General features: G+C 38.0%; 4 protein-coding genes across 5 annotated transcripts; 1 reads left to right on the top strand and 3 right to left on the bottom strand.

The window, feature by feature from the left end:
* Positions 1-5,103: 5,103 nt before the first annotated feature.
* LOC144475942 (UBX domain-containing protein 7) lies at positions 5,104-7,718 on the top strand. 2 transcript variants are annotated; one of them, XM_078192400.1, is made up of 9 exons: positions 5,104-5,418; positions 5,557-5,805; positions 5,925-6,196; positions 6,276-6,554; positions 6,627-6,815; positions 6,890-6,935; positions 7,016-7,098; positions 7,172-7,337; positions 7,404-7,718. In XM_078192400.1, the coding sequence occupies exons 1-8, from the start codon at positions 5,379-5,381 to the stop codon at positions 7,328-7,330; spliced, it is 1,317 nt and encodes a 438-aa protein (XP_078048526.1). In that variant the 5' UTR covers positions 5,104-5,378; the 3' UTR covers positions 7,331-7,337; positions 7,404-7,718. The 2 variants fall into 2 exon arrangements, with proteins under 2 accessions (XP_078048526.1, XP_078048525.1); XM_078192399.1 differs by having other exon boundaries at positions 7,172-7,718.
* Positions 7,719-8,159: 441 nt separating this feature from the next.
* Jwa (PRA1 family protein Jwa) lies at positions 8,160-10,773 on the bottom strand. Its single transcript, XM_078192401.1, has 4 exons — positions 10,246-10,773; positions 9,879-10,090; positions 9,693-9,806; positions 8,160-8,890 (listed from the first exon to the last, which is right to left on the bottom strand). Exons 1-4 carry the CDS (start codon positions 10,443-10,445, stop codon positions 8,856-8,858), a joined length of 561 nt encoding a protein of 186 aa, XP_078048527.1. The 5' UTR covers positions 10,446-10,773; the 3' UTR covers positions 8,160-8,855.
* Positions 10,774-10,909: 136 nt separating this feature from the next.
* On the bottom strand, positions 10,910-11,926 carry LOC144475944 (transcription elongation factor 1 homolog). The gene is made up of 2 exons (XM_078192402.1): positions 11,657-11,926; positions 10,910-11,577 (listed from the first exon to the last, which is right to left on the bottom strand). The coding sequence occupies exons 1-2, from the start codon at positions 11,770-11,772 to the stop codon at positions 11,445-11,447; spliced, it is 249 nt and encodes an 82-aa protein (XP_078048528.1). The 5' UTR covers positions 11,773-11,926; the 3' UTR covers positions 10,910-11,444.
* A 1,174-nt stretch (positions 11,927-13,100) lies between these two features.
* Rpn7 (regulatory particle non-ATPase 7) lies at positions 13,101-15,082 on the bottom strand. The gene is made up of 5 exons (XM_078192981.1): positions 14,862-15,082; positions 14,180-14,531; positions 13,775-14,103; positions 13,525-13,693; positions 13,101-13,452 (listed from the first exon to the last, which is right to left on the bottom strand). Exons 1-5 carry the CDS (start codon positions 15,004-15,006, stop codon positions 13,278-13,280), a joined length of 1,170 nt encoding a protein of 389 aa, XP_078049107.1. The 5' UTR covers positions 15,007-15,082; the 3' UTR covers positions 13,101-13,277.
* Between the last annotated feature and the right edge of the window lie 2,679 nt (positions 15,083-17,761).

Raw genomic sequence — 17,761 nt, 5'->3', positions numbered from 1 at the left:
GACTGGTCAAATAAAACCCTCTGAATCTTTCAATTATTATTTCGCTCCATAAAACGTATCGCTTTCTTACCTTATTTATTTCTCTATTGTAACTGTCAAAAGATCGATTAGATGTTTATTAAAAGGACATCTTCCAAGGAAAGTCGAGAGATTGTGATATATCTGTGTAACATTACGCATCGTCCAAGAGAAAATGGATGTTAACCGGCAAAGTTTAGTCAACGGGCAGACATGGTTTTTAAGGGTGTAAATTACGGGAGGATTGGCAGCGTCGCGCCGTTTTTCCGCGGATTATCCCGTCCCGGCAAGGTTTACGAGAAGCTCTAGCAGAGCAGTTCGTCGCATTATGGTGGGCATAAATTGCGAATATCTAACATTGACCCGGTGAGCACGGCGCTTGAAACGCGGCAGCCCGTCCGGCTGTAAAACGCGCCCGGCCCCGAGGAGGCGTGCTCGCGAGGGCGAGAGAGGCCCGTGCCACGCGAGTACGGTATCAAAACGTTGCCGAGGGATTTTTGCCGTGTCCTCTGCGCGTGTCGCGCGCGATCTATTTAGCCGGCTGACGTCTATTTCGAGTGAAATTGCATCTGGGAATAACGCGTTCGAAAGCGGCGCACCGTCAACAATCGCGAAACAGGGACAACGACACGCAACCGCGCGCGAGCCTTCCCGGGAATGTCGCAATTTTAATGTGACGCCGCTGCAAAAAGAGCCCGAACGGTTTTTACGAGGTGGATACCGTGAAAGTGGAGCGTTCGAGAACCTTATCGAAAATAAATAACCGCGGCGGGGCCGGGGTCGGCCAGAAAAAACAACGGAGAGAGATCGGGCTCTTCTTGGAGATAACCTGCCGCGGCGCGGAGAGCAAAATTTTCGAGATCGTGATCGATGTCACGGTGTTTCGGCTGCGTCATTTCAAACGGCACAGAGGAAAACAAACCGTTCGAGAGGAACGGTTCCCCTTCCCCCCCCCCCCCCCCACCCGCCAGGCTTCGACGTTCGCCGCGCGAGGAATTATTGATTCGCGGTCGATCCGGCGCGGCGGCCGGGCAGAGAGATCGCCGCGATTCTCGCGCGAGAAAATGATAAATCCGTGGATGAAAATTCGAAGGTTCTGCATTTCTCGTCCGGCTATTCTTGGGTCACCGCGACTCCCACGCGGTTACTCAATATCCTCAGACACGTATTATTCACCGGCAGTGTACAATCTGACAATTCTATAACAGGCCTACAGGCCGTCCCAAAATACGCGACCAACGGCTCGACTCGGTGTCCGCGATCCGAGGGGGGAGGTTCTCCTCGGGAAGTGAAACACGGGTTCGAGGCGTAGACGCGAGAAGTTCGTGCACGAAGTACGAGAATGTTCCATTCAGTCTGGTAACATAATCTAACATTTAACCGGAGGCTCTTTTAAACCACATTGCAATAACTTGAGCAACATCGATCGTCGAGTCGAGGAAATCGACGAGTACAAATCCGATCGTTCTCTTGGGACTATTATTTTAAAAATAACCGAGATACTCCTCTCTTCGAAAGTTATTTGTTTAAAGGCCGATGGTAAACAATTGTAAGGCTTTTCAATCGATTACTCAATCTTAAGAGACGCTGTAGAACACGATAGATGCATCGTTATTTTGAAACGGAAACTTTCATACCATTCCACCGGCACGCTGATAGATATATCGTCGATTTGCGACAACAATGATACAGCTCAAAATTTGTCGCTCCCGTTTCATTGGCATCGAGTCAGCGAATCAACGGTATATCATGATTACTCGCTTTTCTTTTATACTCTAATATTTCGTCATTCTATTATTGTGTCATTGCGCCCGTTTACAGCTCCTCTAAAACGGCATCGACACGGTAACGACGTCTTATTGTACACCGATACAGATCCAATCTCGATTTTATGGGTGCTCGGAAGCACGCAATTTGTAAAATATGATATTCTCTTCATTGTTTAGTGCAGCCGAAGGGCCACTTGTTGAACACTTGTTATCATTATGAATATAATGATATTGTTCTGTTTTTCGAGGCTGTCGCTAACGGTCCGATAGAATATAACAATAATAATATATATACAGTATATAAAAATAGCAGTAAATACTAAATTAGTAAAGTAATAATATTCCAGAACAATTTCAAAATCCTGTCGTATTCTCTTCGCTTATATAAAATCGATAGAGAAAGAAATGTCTGCAACTGACTAAAACTTTGTTCATACTCGAGGAATTCAATTTAATAAATTCTGGACAAGAAGAGGAAGAGGTTAATAAAGAGAGTTTTAATGGGCCCGGACTGCCGCACGCAGGTGGGCAATGAGCATTAAGAGAGCGACGTGCAATTTTCGTGGTTGCAATTTCGTCGAAAGTAAAGCTCTCGGGCAGCATCGAGGAGCGGAGCGTTCTCCCAATCGTGCTGGCACCGGTCTCTCGTCTCTGGTCGCCGGGAAAAAGTGATGGCGAAGGTATTCTCGTTGGTAGCGTATCGCGAGATTGGGAATCCGACTCGATATCGAGAGTGGAGACGAGACGATCGGCACGATTCCAAAAAGCAGGCAATCCCCGATAATCTCGAAATAACGGGAACCTCGCCCCTTCTTCATCGTCACGCTCGCGAGAAGCCGTGTTTCTTTCTCTCTCTCTTTCCCGATCTCTCCTCTTCTTTCTTTCTTTCTCTCTTGCTCGCTCTCTCCCACCCTCTGGCCGTCTTTCGTATCCTCGTCGTTGCCTCTCGGTCTCGCCCGCGGGCTGTTGCTCAGACCATCGATATTTTTGGTCGTGGCGCGACGAAGACGCCGGCATCTCGAATCGCGCGGGAGAAAGAGAGACGGGAGGCAGGCCAGTCGGGAAGAAAAGGACCGAGAGAGGAGCCAGAGAGCGGGAGAGAGAGAGAGAGAGAGAGAAAGAGAGGACAAGAGACGCGAGAGGCAACGAATGACAAAGAGGGCGAGCATCATCGTGAAAACGGTTAGCGCCGTCGGCGTAACTTGAGAGCTTCTCGGACCCCGCGACCATATATGTCCGCCTCTCGCTCTCTCTCTCGCTCGCGCCTCTCTGAGTCCCGTCAAGCCCTCTCTCTCTATCTATCTATCTATCTATCTATCTAACTACCTATCTCTCCCTCTCTCTTTCACTCTTCTTCCACTCACGCTCCCGAAAGCTCGCCTTCCCGCTATTCCTTCGGCTTTTTCTCGACGCGGTTAATTTCCCGGTAATTTACGACGATCCTGCACAACCCCGCTTTTCCTGTCCTTAGTTTCGCTACGTTGCCTATCGTCGAGCGCTCTCCCTCTTATTAATCACTTCCGTTCTCCGTCGAGCCTAGAAAAGCTCTGCGTGCAGAGTTGCACGCAGCGATCGTCACAGAGTGGGAAGAATTTTATTTATAATCGTGAATAACGAATCGCTCAGCGAAATTAATTAGATTATTCGTTAGCTGTTTTTATCCGTTGTTCGACCCGATCGAATAAACGTAACTCGACATCTGTCGATCAAAGACTGTAGCTTGTCGTCGAGAACATGCACAGAGGGCGCCCGCATAGAAAACGGTCGATGACCATTTCTCTTTATCATAATGTTTATCTCTACACACGGTGGGTGAGAAAAGTATTCGCACAGTATTTAAATTAGAATAACTTTTTTGTATTTGGGCCTAAATTTTTTTTTGGATATTAGAGGGATTAGTTGGCTAGATAATGGCTGAAAAATTATTTTAAATAATTGCAATTAATGGATTTCTAGCCAATCTGCAATTAAAAAAATCCTTTCGATCCATTGATCAGATTTACCTATTATAGTATGACGGATTGATTTTATTTAATTTTCCGATTTCTCCTGTGGATTATTTCAATTATTCTATCATCATCACTACTAATTTCATCATCACTAAACTGTACATCGTCATCATTGTTACTGATTTAATTATTAATTATCATTTTATTCCGTCGAAATTGTCGACGGATTACTACACTCAAAGAAATTCAAATAGAAACTAACGAACATGCACGCACAAATCGTCAGACAAAGCGATATTGTATTGTAAACATTGAAAAAGTTGTATGCAAAATTCCACGTGCCAAACATAGTAAACATCGTATCGCGAAATGTACCTTGTTCACAGCGTGTCACGGACGACATTGAATCTCCAGGTATCTTGTCCCCAGTTGTGAAATAGTTAAGATTTAATTACTTTCAAATTTCATCTTCTTTCGAAACTGAATCCTGGTGTCTGCCGTCATGATTCGCGAGTATCGAAACTTCGATATAACAATAACGATTATTAATTCTCGATCCATTGATTCGAACCTTTGAATCACCGCTGCATGGCGCCACTTGCTTAACCGATATAGAACAACTACCTGTAAAGAAGAGACCTTCTTTATGTACAGAAACAAAACACGCATGTTTCAAATTATATCACTAAGAAAGTACAATAAGAACTGTATCTCGTCCGCCAATGTGTTAATCAATTATTGATCTTATTAGTTGTTTCCAAAGAGTTCTCGATTCTCCTACGAATTATCTCGTTTGGGGTACGGTAATGGATCCTACTCCTTCACACTTTTTATGTTCCATAAGCTGACTCGCACATCCCCACCATTTTACTGCTCATCCAACTCCGCGCAAGTACTGTAGCAAGAGAATGAGATACGATAGAGAGAAACAGAACCATGCCCATCGGATTCTATGTGTGGTTGTGCACATGGATAGAAACCTAACTTGCGAATGAGATAAGCTACATCGTTCATTCGTGTGACTTGTTCCACATGTAGTTGTGCCGATTTCATACTCTTTTGTTCACTCGCTGATTTTCCTCTTTTTTTTACTGCGAGGGCAGCACTGTCTCATCAGTAAATTGCTAACCAATCGGAACAAAGAAAATATCTGTATTATCCCTTACTAACAGATCGAATTGCGGCCTGAAGATATGCAGGAGTAGGACCCATTACTGTGCATGATTATTAGAGCGACACTGTGTGCGCAATCGCGCAACTATTTGCAAGCCTGCAACTTGCAAATCGTAAAAGACCACTACAGATTCGAACTGCATTCTGTTCGCGCAAGCGTAAAGAACATGTAACACACGCACACGTAATAAAATTCTAATGTTCGGGGAAACATTGAACTGCAGTCTGGACAACTGTTTACAGTGTATTAATCGAAAATATACTTGCAACGCGTTGTTGTAATTTAAGGAGAGTATTTGTTCTGGAAGTTTTTCGAATATTCATGCTATAACAGTAAATTTCCAAGTTCCTTCGATGGAACGAAAATTTTCTTGAATGTTTGGAGATGTCAGTCTGTTAAGGTCGTTTTAAAAACTGAAGTCAACGTTCGTAAATTTCATTAAAAATAGTTTTATAATCGGAAAACATAATGGATCCAGAACTTATTGAAAAATTTATGGAAGTAACTGGTTCGTATTCATTTCATTCAAATACAGACGAATAATTTGCAAACGTGCAATCGGAGTTTGTGTATTTCTCCTGCAAAACTTTTAATCGTTTCATATGTGTTTACGTTATATGCGATAATATATTTTATCTGTTACTAGGGAAAACTGAGGACATTGCTCGCCAGTATTTAAGTCTTACTGATGGTAATGTAGAAGCTGCAATAACTGTGATGTTCGAGGGAGGACAAGCACCTGAACCAGGACACATAGAACCTGATCCTGAACCAGAAACAAGACCTCCTATTTTACCAACCCAAGAGATATTGGTGCCATCCGATGCAGCTTGTTCTTACCCTGGGATGTCGGACAATAGATATGATAGATTTAGAGATTTTGCAGTAGAAACACGTAAGGACATATTGATATTGTTAAATATTGAGTGCAACATCAGAGCTGGATATATTTGTACTCTTAATCCAGCTCTTCGTTTGTAAAATGTTTAATATAATGGAAATTATTTAATGTAGAGCGACAAGAAGAAGAATTGGCTCATGCTGTAGCAGGAATTATACAAACCAAGCGCAGATCTTATAGATTTGAAGACTTATTTCGACGTCCATACAGTATTCTCTTCTTAGGCTCCTTCTTTGGAGCACGTGAACATGCCAAGTCATTAAATCGTTGGTTACTTGTAAATATCCAAAATCCTCAGGAATTTGCTTGCCAAGTTCTTAATAGAGATGTATGGTCCAATCAACAGATTGAAGAAATTGTGAAAGATCATTTTGTATTGTGGCAAGTAAGTAGTAATCAATGATATCCTCAATTGTTAATTCAAATAAGAAGTAAAATACATGACATGTTATGTTTACTAATAGGCTTTGTCGAACACTAATGATGGAAAACGTTATATAGACTTCTATAATGTATCTGAATATCCTTATGTGGCAGTAATAGATCCTAGAACAGGGGAATGCATGCAAACATACCATCACATTACTGTGGATATTTTAATGTTTGCATTGAATGATATGCTAAGTTCTCATCCATCCCCAGAGTGTGTAACAAATGAATCGTATAGTTCGAAAAAGTGGAGCAATCATACTGCAACAGCAACAACAACAAACGAGAATTCTGCAACTAATTCAAAAATAAGTGTAAGATCCCTGAATTTACACATTTAAACTTTGAAATAGCTTCTTTTCTCATGTAACTCATTATACTTTTAGAACCACGATAGTAGTATTAGAACTTCCAAACATTTGATCGATAGCTTAAACGACTTAGACAGTTCCAATAGTATAGATGATATTCAGAGTTCAAGTTCGAGTATGCCTGCCAATGAATCTCAAAATACAAATAAAAAGAAGAGAATCGACGAACCAAAATTAAAAGAAAGAATCCAAGAAAGTCGGAAGGTATATTTGCAAATTGTTTATGCATTCGTTACTACTTAATGTAGTTAAATATAAATCAATAATAATTTGTTTAGGATGAATCGTGCAAGCCAAAATGTAATTTAAACAGAGCTAAATCAAGTAAGATATAATTTTATTCAAACGAAATTAAGAATTGTTTATAAATATTTAATACTTAACACAAATATATTTTTACACAGGTAATGAAACTATAAGACTCTGCTTAAGATTGCCAAATGGTAAAAAAGAAACAATATCCATGGATGCAGCAGACACTGTAGAAGTAAGTTTTACTATCATTTCTTTTTACACTAGTAAAGTAACGATAAAATCTATATTGAATTTTGACATTTCAGGATTTTATAAATAAAATGGAAATTCTGGGTTACTCTTCGTCCGACCATACTTATTTAGTAGCATATCCAAAAACGAATGTAGGAGAGCTTTCCCCCGAAGTACCTTTATCAGATACAATACTATCTCCAGCAAACACAGTATTCATAACAAAATTATAGTGATTTGGTATGTGCACTGCTTTCATATGCTGAATATTATTTATATGTTAATAGATTTTATTTACTATTACAGAACAAGATAATTTACTTTGAATATTTATTTTCTTTCGATTACAAATTGGGGTGTATCTTATATTCAAATAACCTTTTGCAATTTAAAAATAGGTGGTACATTTGTAATTATTGACGCCATGTGCATTCAATTAACATACAGATTTAATTATAATTTGCATATTTTTCGTCAATGAATGTTGAAATATTGTAACGTGTCTGGAACTTGTTTAAATATCAATTAGAGACTAAGTAAGGGGAGATTATAAAAATTAATTATTTGAACAATAACTCTTGGAGACATGAGACATTGTACTTCCATAAAGAATAGATATAAGTTTCAAATGACTTCCACAGCTTTCGTTTCCTACTTTAAAATAAGTTATTACATTTTAGTTGCGTTGCCTACGTATTCTATATGTACTATTATTTTATGTAATCTGTTTAAATATATTTACTGATACATCTTCTATGTAACACACAACATAATGACATTTATTTAAGTGCCTAAAAATCTGTACTGTTATGTGCGAGGGTATAAAAGTGCATGCTTCGCCATGCTCGAGGCTCATTTTGACAGTATGTAGTTCAGTGTGATCTTCACCTTATAATAAAGTTCTTTGTAAAACCCCGTTTGTGGCTCATTCCGTTTAAAAACTCTAACCGTCCAGCGGGGAAGACTATGGAGTCTCAAGAGATCACTTTCCTTCTCCTCACGGCATAACAGTACAAAGTATTTTTATTGACACTATGATCGAAATATCAATAATTGTTAATATACACTGCCAAGACATTACATTTTATTTTTACAATCGTACATTATTCTTTAAATATGTGCTCAAGATAAGTAAGCAATTATATACTTCTTAAACATAGGCACCTCTTCCTTAGAGGAACTTTAAAGTTTACAACAATAAATACTGAATAACAAAATACATATATATTGCTATTTTTATTTACTTCAATGCATGAAAATGTTGATGTATGCACATATATTTAACACATGGACTACTGCATGACTTATATTGACCTACATTATTATTTGGCCATAGGTCAAACTTGACTGGTATAACGAATGCGACAAATATTGATTATTTAGTAATTATTTGGCTAAATAAATTATTTCAGTTTTGCGACATTTTTATTTCAGTAGTCAACGTGTTAAACAAGGATAGACATCAACAATATTCATAGGCTAGATTTATAATAAGTTACATTTAAATACAATCCACATAAGCTTATAAACGTTTCATTAATATCAAAGCTTTCACTGGATGTAATGGACAATTTTATTACAGTTTTATCGGTTTTTTAACAAAATAGTAAACACTGTAATGTAGATAGCTCTCACCGTAATGTTTATGCAGACACATTTCTTCATCAAATTAAGACCACACCCACTAATTAGTATTGTACATTCACTGATGAGTGGTTGTTAGAGTGAATTACTATTGAATTGTTCGGATAAAACTAGTCATTGTACGTTAATCCAGTTAAGCAGCCACTCATCTTTAATCAAATAAAAAGAAATATAACAAAAAATTAGGGTAATAAATTAGTGATGTGCTAATATAACTTATGATAGTAAAATATAAGATAACAATTAGTAATTCAGGTTATTAAGTATTAAGGTATTAGTTAAATTAATACTTCACAATTGCACAAAGTATTTGTAAAACAATACTTCCTTTCACTACATGATGCATGAAAAAAATATGTATGTATATATAGTATAACGAGTCTGTTTAACAAATACTCGAAATACACATTGTGGTGATCAGCTACTTAAATGTGGATTTTAAATCAATCTTAAGTAGCTAAAAAATTACATGTAAATAAGATGAAATATACAAAAACTGAAATATATATTCTTTAGAATTACTTTTTTAAAAAATGTTAATTCATAATTAAGTAATATCATTTTATTGAGATTTGTCAATGTGATTAGAACAACAAATTCCAAAGCGGTGCATATTCCATGTCTATCAAATGGAATAATCCTTAATCCATTCTTAAGGAAAGAAAAAGATAAATATCTCTCAATATCATTAACAGATCACTGCCACAATCCACAGTTAAGTATCAATTCATTAATTATTTAATTATTATATGAAAAGTTTGTTATAAATAATATGTCATGTAAATTTACATCCATAAATAAATCTGCTATGAAAGTTATGCAAGCCTACAGCTCTTATATCTCTTGATTTGTTTTTTCTTTTTAATTGAAAGGACCTTAATGCTAGTATAAATAAAATAATCTCTGGCTTTAATGATTAATGATCCAAGCTTAAAAATTCTTCTTTCATACCAAAATATGTTAAGAAAATCCCCATAGGTGTACGTTCAATTCTCAAACACTCAATTTTGTTGACTAGCTTATTCTTAATATTCCTTAATCTCAACGATGCATGTACAAAAGTCACTGAAAATAATATTGTAATTAAAACATGTTGGTCATATATGTTGGAATCATGAAATTCATTGTGAAACTTACCGCAAATTGGTAGTAAGATTGTAAATAGTACCACTAGAAAGATCGAAGTCACAATATAGATCAGGAAACATGCACAAATAACAAAGGACAGCGTCTGAACTACTGGATATTGTCTTCTTATCTGACACAATGTCTGTTGTTCAGTAAATACAAAAATATACATGATTCCTATCGATAATACCCCAAGAACCAGCTCCTTCGGATGCAGAAATCTAAGAAAGTAATAATATGCTATGTAAATAAAATCTATGAAGCTTATCTCTTCTGTCTTTTATTATAGTATGAAGTTCCAAAAAATGTAATATTATAAAAATACTTAAGGAAGTTATGTATTACACAATGTGAGATATAATTTACAATTACTTACCCAGCAACAAGCATAATGCTGAGAGACATATAGAGATAGTTGGTTTGATAATATATAAGATTATTTACTACTCTGTTACCCCATTTCTCGAAATCGTTAAAATTCGGTAATTGGAAACCAGATGGTTCCAATAAGAAATCTTTTAAACCCCGAAGGGGCGGTAATTTGCAACCGTCACTCAGTGATTTAACTTTAGCCATCGTTCCGCACTGTAAGTTACAACTTCTTTCTTATACACTCACGATGGGCAATCTATTTCGCCTCTTGATATTTTTAGACGATGACGACCATAAAACGAGTGTCATGGAATGTTTACACGATCAAAGTTACCCTCGTTAGAATACAACAACTAGATTACTTTGTGTGACAGTTTCAACGTTTTACAGACGTCGACAGAGAGCTATCCATCTCTCGACTCGTGAATGATCGTGCACCACCAAGTGTAACGCCTACGAAGCCAGTTTGAAAACGTACAGAATTTCTTAGCACGCTTCCTTATCTATTGTCAAGTGCAAAGTATCGAAGAACAATATGTACTATGTATAGGATCACGTCATTTATATCGGGAAACTGAAATAAAGCGCGCATTTTAAAAGTCATTCTTCTCCGTGGAGTTTTATTTGATACATAAATATGTACATATACAAATAGAGTTAAAAATCAGTCAATTATTGATCGTAAATATTAGTCATTAACCATAAATAGCTGGTTAAAAAATATAATCGCTTTTCATTGTTTGTTAATTGGAAATGGATTAAAATCGTATTTCAAAAAATACATTTGTTCATATTTATCCAATTAAAACTGTAAAGCGGTTATACGCATACGTGTGAACGAAGTTGCTCGCAGAAATTAACCTTGACAACGGACATTTCAAAGTTCGTGTCATTGATTCATTTTGCAAATAAATTATCTCTCGACTTTGTCATTTTCTCACATTCACTCCCTCACAAACTGTTGGTTTATTTCACAATTGAAATAATCATGTAAAGCAATTAAAATGCCGAATGTGCTACACCTAACGATGATACCTTACAAAATACTGGTAAACATCGTCAATTCATTGCAGTCAAAATAGGAAATAGTATCGGACAATCGATGGAATGCGGTTAGTTGTAAGCATTGATACGATCGTACAATGTTTCAAGCGTATAAAAAAGGCACAACAAGTTCCTTTGTCCGGATCACCAAAATAATGTTCAATTGATGGCATCGCACGCGTCGATCCAGTCGTTGTATACGTCGATCGGTTCTGACAGGACATTGACAGTGGTCTGATAATCCTCTAAACAGACCCGACACGAAATTCTTGCTGTATTGCGGCCTTTATCCCTAAAATCACAAACAACGTTATACATTATACATACCGTATCTCGGCGGCCATTGGATTCTTCGTAAACACAAAACTTACATTTTTACTTCGCACGATTTTTCATGGTTACAAAATGGACACGTAAATTGTAAATCCATAGGCTCGATGGCTTTTCTTTTTTGAGGAGCTTGCCGTTTGCTCTTTCGCCGACCCATTTTCGTCCGTTTGATACCTTTCTGACCGTTGCTGCGTCCCTACTGAAATGACCGTTACAACGTTTTGAACGCGTTACCTGAGTTTTCGAAAATGCTATATGTCGGCCACATTGAAAATCGTCAGTGCCATCCTTTTTTTAGTTTTGTTTATCAAATATTTTATATAAGCAAGTACTGTTTTAATCTGTACAGAAATATTCTACGAGTTTTATTTAATTATTTTATGTATAAAATAATGTACAGTTTTCTATAAAAATAAATAAAAAGTAATGTCTTCTACGACATCTATGAAACGGAAGTCACATCAAAAATTCGGGGGTTCCCTAAACTAAAAAATTTATTGTCAATTAATTTTAATATTATCGTCCTCGTGAAATATCAGATTATGTTCCAGTACAAATCTTAAACATTTTTAGCAAAAATGAAAAATATAAAAAGGCAAACAAAATGCAATTAAAGTGTATTAAATTAAAAATAAAAAATATTATTTCTTCTACCATGAGGTTGGTAATTTACATTTTGTCGGAGGAATTATGAAAAAGTAGATAGATTGAACATTTTAAAAATAAATTTGAAACAAAGTGCCGAAAAACTGTAGAAAATAGTAGAGGGCATTCGACAAAATATTAACCCTTTTAGTGCCGGGCGAAATAGAGGTGTCTATGCGAAAAAAACCGGCCGAATTTCACAGTTTTACAAGGGTTCGGAAAAATGCTTGTAAAAACCAAACGAGAAACAATATTTACATGATTCAAAAAGCTGGTCGCACTATATCTTGTAATGAAATTAGATCATTTATAACGCATTACAAATTTATTTTGAGATAGAGTTCTCCCGCAATGCGAGTAGTAAACCGCTACAAGGCGCGAGCCGATATATCGGCTCTGGCACTTTTCGCAAGTACAACTGGAGCCGATATATCGAATAAAAACAGGAGGATGATTTTTAGTGTCACTTTCGTTTCTTAATAATATGGCGCTGGACGATTTTCTGTTTCGCTTTTCCAAAAATATATGTATTACGTTAAGTTCTACAGTCCTTAATTAGTTGTTTTACAGCTACAGTACATATTCTCTAATCGTCCATCAGCTTCTAAACAAAAATGTACAATTTGCAAAGAGGAGAAATTATGAAATATTCGAGTCTTTTTTTCGTAGTGACAGATTAATTATGGATATCCTGTCACTTGCTGGAGAGGGAAGAGCGGTTTATACGGACTCCCTCGGTGGGTCAGTATATCTTCTAAATCCTTTGACTGTCCTTACGTTCTATTATTTATAAATATTTTAAAAGAGAGAACAGAAGGAACAAAAAGTGCACACACTGTGTATCAATAGTCACATTTAATGTGTTTTTTTTACCATTGTTTGAGTAATTATAATAGGGTTCTTTGATACAAAATTAATATTAAGTATGTTACAAATTAATCTACAAGAATTTGAAACACGTAAATGAGTAGATTTTCTGGTTTGATATTGAATCATTATGATTTATTCTTCTTATAATTAAATATTAATAACACGCGACAATTTTTGCACCCTATTAAGCAGCAAATCCCCTTGCTTGACTATAGCTTGATATTGCCAATTTTTGCTATCAGGTCTATTTGTTTCAACTACTTTACAAACATGATCAATTTTACAATGTAATCTTCCTGCTACAATGAAACGTGAAATCTCCCTAGAATAAAAAATTGTATTACAAAGACAAATCTAGTTCCAATTAATTAAATTGCAAAGTTGCTAAGCTTACCGTTCCATGAACTCGTCGTTCATACCGAATGCGATTCCCATATACTCTAGTGTCAGCGACCTGTACGATTCCAAAAGTTGTGTGTACGCGAGAATACGCATCTCTCTGGCATAATAATGATAATGTGGATAGAATAAAAAGTTTTTGCTCATCGCAAATTCGACATTTGCTAAAAACAAGTATTATTGTTATTATTATGATCTTTCTTTTATAAGCATGTTTTTGTCTATATAAAAGAATGTTGAAATACCGAGATTCTTGAAGAAATCAGCATACTGACAGTTGTACAAAGAAAATACATAATCTTTCTCGTCTGGAAGACTATGAAGCACTTCCAAAATTTCAGAACCTTTGATAATTTTATCTCTGAGTTCATTCCTTGGTAAACATATCATACTTAAGTATACCGTGTATTTAACGAATGTATTGTAATCCGTAAGCTCGTAACATGTGTATGTGCTAATTGTGTCCAAAAAGAAATTTGTGGCTGCTTTGAAATCTCTTATTGCTATGCAATAAAATCCTTGGTAGACCTTGAGTCTGTTCCTCCTATCCCAGTCACCACCTTGTTCTATTAAACTAAATTAAGATTATATTATAGAAGTGCTTCTTGCACCTTATATAGCATTATTATGCAAGGACTTAATCTTTGTACCTCTTAGCTTTTTCTATGTTCGCTGTAATGAAATCATGATCCATATAGAACAATCCTATCCTAATATTATGAAACAGAATGTCTAGTCTGTGACCCAAAGATACAGTTTTACTATAAGTTTTACGAAATGCAGCGATAGCACCTTTCTTATCTCCTATTCTAGAAAGGTGCTCAGCCTTTTTAAGATTAGCCTCTCGTACTTCCATTTCTCCTAAATTCTTCTCGGCATCTTCTATAGCATCATCAAGTTCTTTCAACTTCTCCGCATTGCGTGCCTTCATCTCAGCCAGAAGGGTTTCATCCAAAGTCCAGTCGAACTCGGTACATACTTCTTCATAAATTGGTGCCATGTCTACAAAAATTATAAATTTAAATGAGAAACAGGCGGACAAACAAATATTAACTAAACAAACAAAATTATATTAGAAATTTGCAAAATACAGAGATCAATTAGACAATGAAAATAGCCCGAATATTTTGAACAGTAATATCACAGAAAATCGTAAATAAAGTAGGTTAGAGTGAACGTTATAACAGAAAGTAAAAAATTAATGAACAATGAAACAATAACGTGAATAATAATTTAATCTAGGGCATTCCCTAACAATACATTGTAACAAAAGCTATTTAAATATGTTCATATATCGGAATATCGAAAACACTAAAAAAAATGCAATCTCACTTTGTGCAACGATGGCATTCATAAGTGAAGTCTTTATTGCAGAATCATATTTGCCTCCATGCAAGCCTAACACAAATTTCATTTGCGCCACCTCCAAGTCTGGGTTCTTCTCCAAGCTTCCTTCTTCGAGTTGTTCTAGCGGCATTTTAAACTAAAATTGTAATTACAATTATTGATAGACACAGTGAACCGACACTTTATCCACTCTTGAAGCACGAACTACGCAAACGAGCAAGACGGAACGCTGGAGCACTTTCAAGACCCATTTACATGTTCAAAAACTTTTATCATATGGTTGATCCTCTTGATAAATCTCGAAGCTTCACTCTTCTCTAGTCCCTGTTCTTCCTTTCTCTGTTTCTTAATTAACTTACTTTAATTTTGACGAGGATCTAAAAAGACTCAACGCGCGCATGCCGAAAGACATACCGAGTAAGCTCTCTATTCTCATGCCTTATCTATGCCTCAATTTCTCCATCCATCTAACGGCCAAATACGGAAGCCCCGTTTGCCTGAAGGTATGCAAATAAAAGTACAGTTACCGGTCTAGCACGACAGGTTGCATACACCGAAGGGGACATTATTCTAATTCAACGAGAATTCTCTTCCACGTTTTCTTTTCCAACTTGTTTAACGATCGACATCCGAGTACTGAGCTATTTTCAGGCGGAAATAAGGGTGGGGCGTGTCGTTTTAACGAATCAGTTTATTTGTTGACACAAAACTGCCAATGACTCCATTAATGCGAGCCGAGAAAGAGAAAATTTCATCTCCGCAGCTTTCGTTAGGTTGCAAATTTACAAGAGGTATCGCGCGTCGCGATCTCATTCATCCACGTATACCGTACAATACGACGCGGCGCCGGTGTGACCTCGGCGCTCCTTTCTTCCCTAACTATGGTATCGCGCGACGCTACAATCACATTCTTCCCTCGGTAAAGTCGTTGCGCTTATCTTTGGACAGTTTACAGCGAAAGAAGATTACAATACGATCATTCGTGGTAGGTAAGGACGCTAACTTCGGCTCCGACGAAAGAAATACAGGTGCTCACAGATCGACGGGCTTCGGTTCGGCTTTCATCGGATTCGAGTGGCGCGGGACACCGCGAAGCTAGAAGCGACACCGAACAGTTTTCCATTTCGAGACGCCGTACCTCGCGGGCACAGATTTTCCTCGATAGCGGTCACGGCTGCCGTAGACTCGAAGGTCGAACCGATCCTTTTCCTTTCTGCGTCCCAACGGATCAAGGTCTGCCGTTTACTGGCGGACAGGGCGCGAGAAACTCGCGCGTTCGCGGTTGGTAAAAAAGCGGACCCCCCTCCCCGGGGTAGCTGGCGCACCATCCGGCCGCGAATCAACGGCTGCGATCCTGGATGACGATCGCAACGGAGCTTCATTAGCGAATCGAAAACGACGGGACGGTCTCCCAGGTGAAACAACGATCCGCGAGGTTTTTCCCTCTTCGAATTCGCGGCACTCCCGTCGGTGTTCGATCGTGATTTAATCGATCGCGGGGAACACGATCGAGCCGCAATCTCTGGCGCTGTTATTTAACTGTCGGACGCGGAGACTGTGGATCTCTTCTGCCAGCAATCGTTTCCGTTTTGCTTTCTAAGCGATTAGAAGGGGCAACAGGAAATTACTGATCCACGGTCCCGTATCGCCGCGAGCCCGTTTTCGTATTGGCGCGTTATGGCGCGTATTGAGAGGAGAAGCTAGGTGTGGGTGCAACGAAAGGAAAGAAAGAAGATCTGCGAAGAATCATCGAACGCGATAAGTCCTCCTTCGGTAGCTCGAGTGTCAGGCGAATTCTAGAACGTGTCCTGATCAAACCGGGATTGTGACGAAAGTATTTTTTTTGGCAAAATGGCCGGTTGATTTGCGCGAGCGGTCGGTTCACCGCGTTTCCGTCACGAGACCAAACGGCGATCGTATGCTTCGCGATCGACGACGGTCTCGATCGATCGTTTGCGCGCGCGCGCGCGTTCGTTACACCGCGACTACGTTCGATTAGGTATAACAAACGGGAGGCTCGAAGCGATTAAAAAATATGTCGAAGTGGCCGGTTGCCCAGCCGGAGCTCCGTTCACTCGCTTGCGCGTTTCTCGATTCTTTCCTCTCTTTCTTTCTTTCTGTTCTTTTTCTCCCTGGTCGTCTCATGCTTTCCCTCTTTCTTTCGTCATTTTTTCGTTTTCTTTTTTTTTTTTTTGTTTGTTTATTTCGATACGATCAACAGCGAAACCACTTAAATCTGTATAATATATTTATACTTAATAGTTAAACCTTACCGATCAATTTACAATCAAGTTAATTCGATTAATCGACGAAATGTTCAATTAGTTGATAGCGATGGCTGGTTCCGTTCGGCACGGCAACGCGTTCGTTTCCGTTTCCTTTGCGCCTGTTTCTCTCTCACACGCACACATTTATGCACTCTTTCTCTCTCTCTCTCTCTCTCTCTCTCTCTCTCTCTCTCGCAAGCACGCAAGCTCTCTGTCTCTCGCCGTATCCTTTCTCTCCCCCACGTTCTCTCTCTCACTCTATGTGTCTCTCGCTCCCTCCATTTTGAAAGTCTCCTCCTCGCATTATGTTCTCCCATTTTGTTCGGTTTCATTTCATTTAATCATCGATGAAAACGTTTAACACCGACAGACACTTAATGCTATAACTGTTCCACCTCGGAATCGGAATGGATTCTGAAAAAACATCTACTATAGTAATTGTCGATCGTACGCGGCATTGTGTCCTTGAGGCCGATAGAGAACAAAAGAAACATTCATTATATAGACATCAGTTATTATATCAACGATTCTCTCATCTATACCCTGTGCATCATTTTAAATGTTTTCAACACATTCTATGTGATTACTCGAGATAAATGTTTCTCGCTTATCGTAGAT

Source organism: Augochlora pura, chromosome 10, assembly GCF_028453695.1.
Source record: "Augochlora pura isolate Apur16 chromosome 10, APUR_v2.2.1, whole genome shotgun sequence".
NCBI classification, from domain to species: Eukaryota; Metazoa; Arthropoda; class Insecta; order Hymenoptera; family Halictidae; genus Augochlora; species Augochlora pura.
Note: the sequence above shows the minus strand (reverse complement) of the source record. Positions and strands in the feature narration are given on the sequence as shown.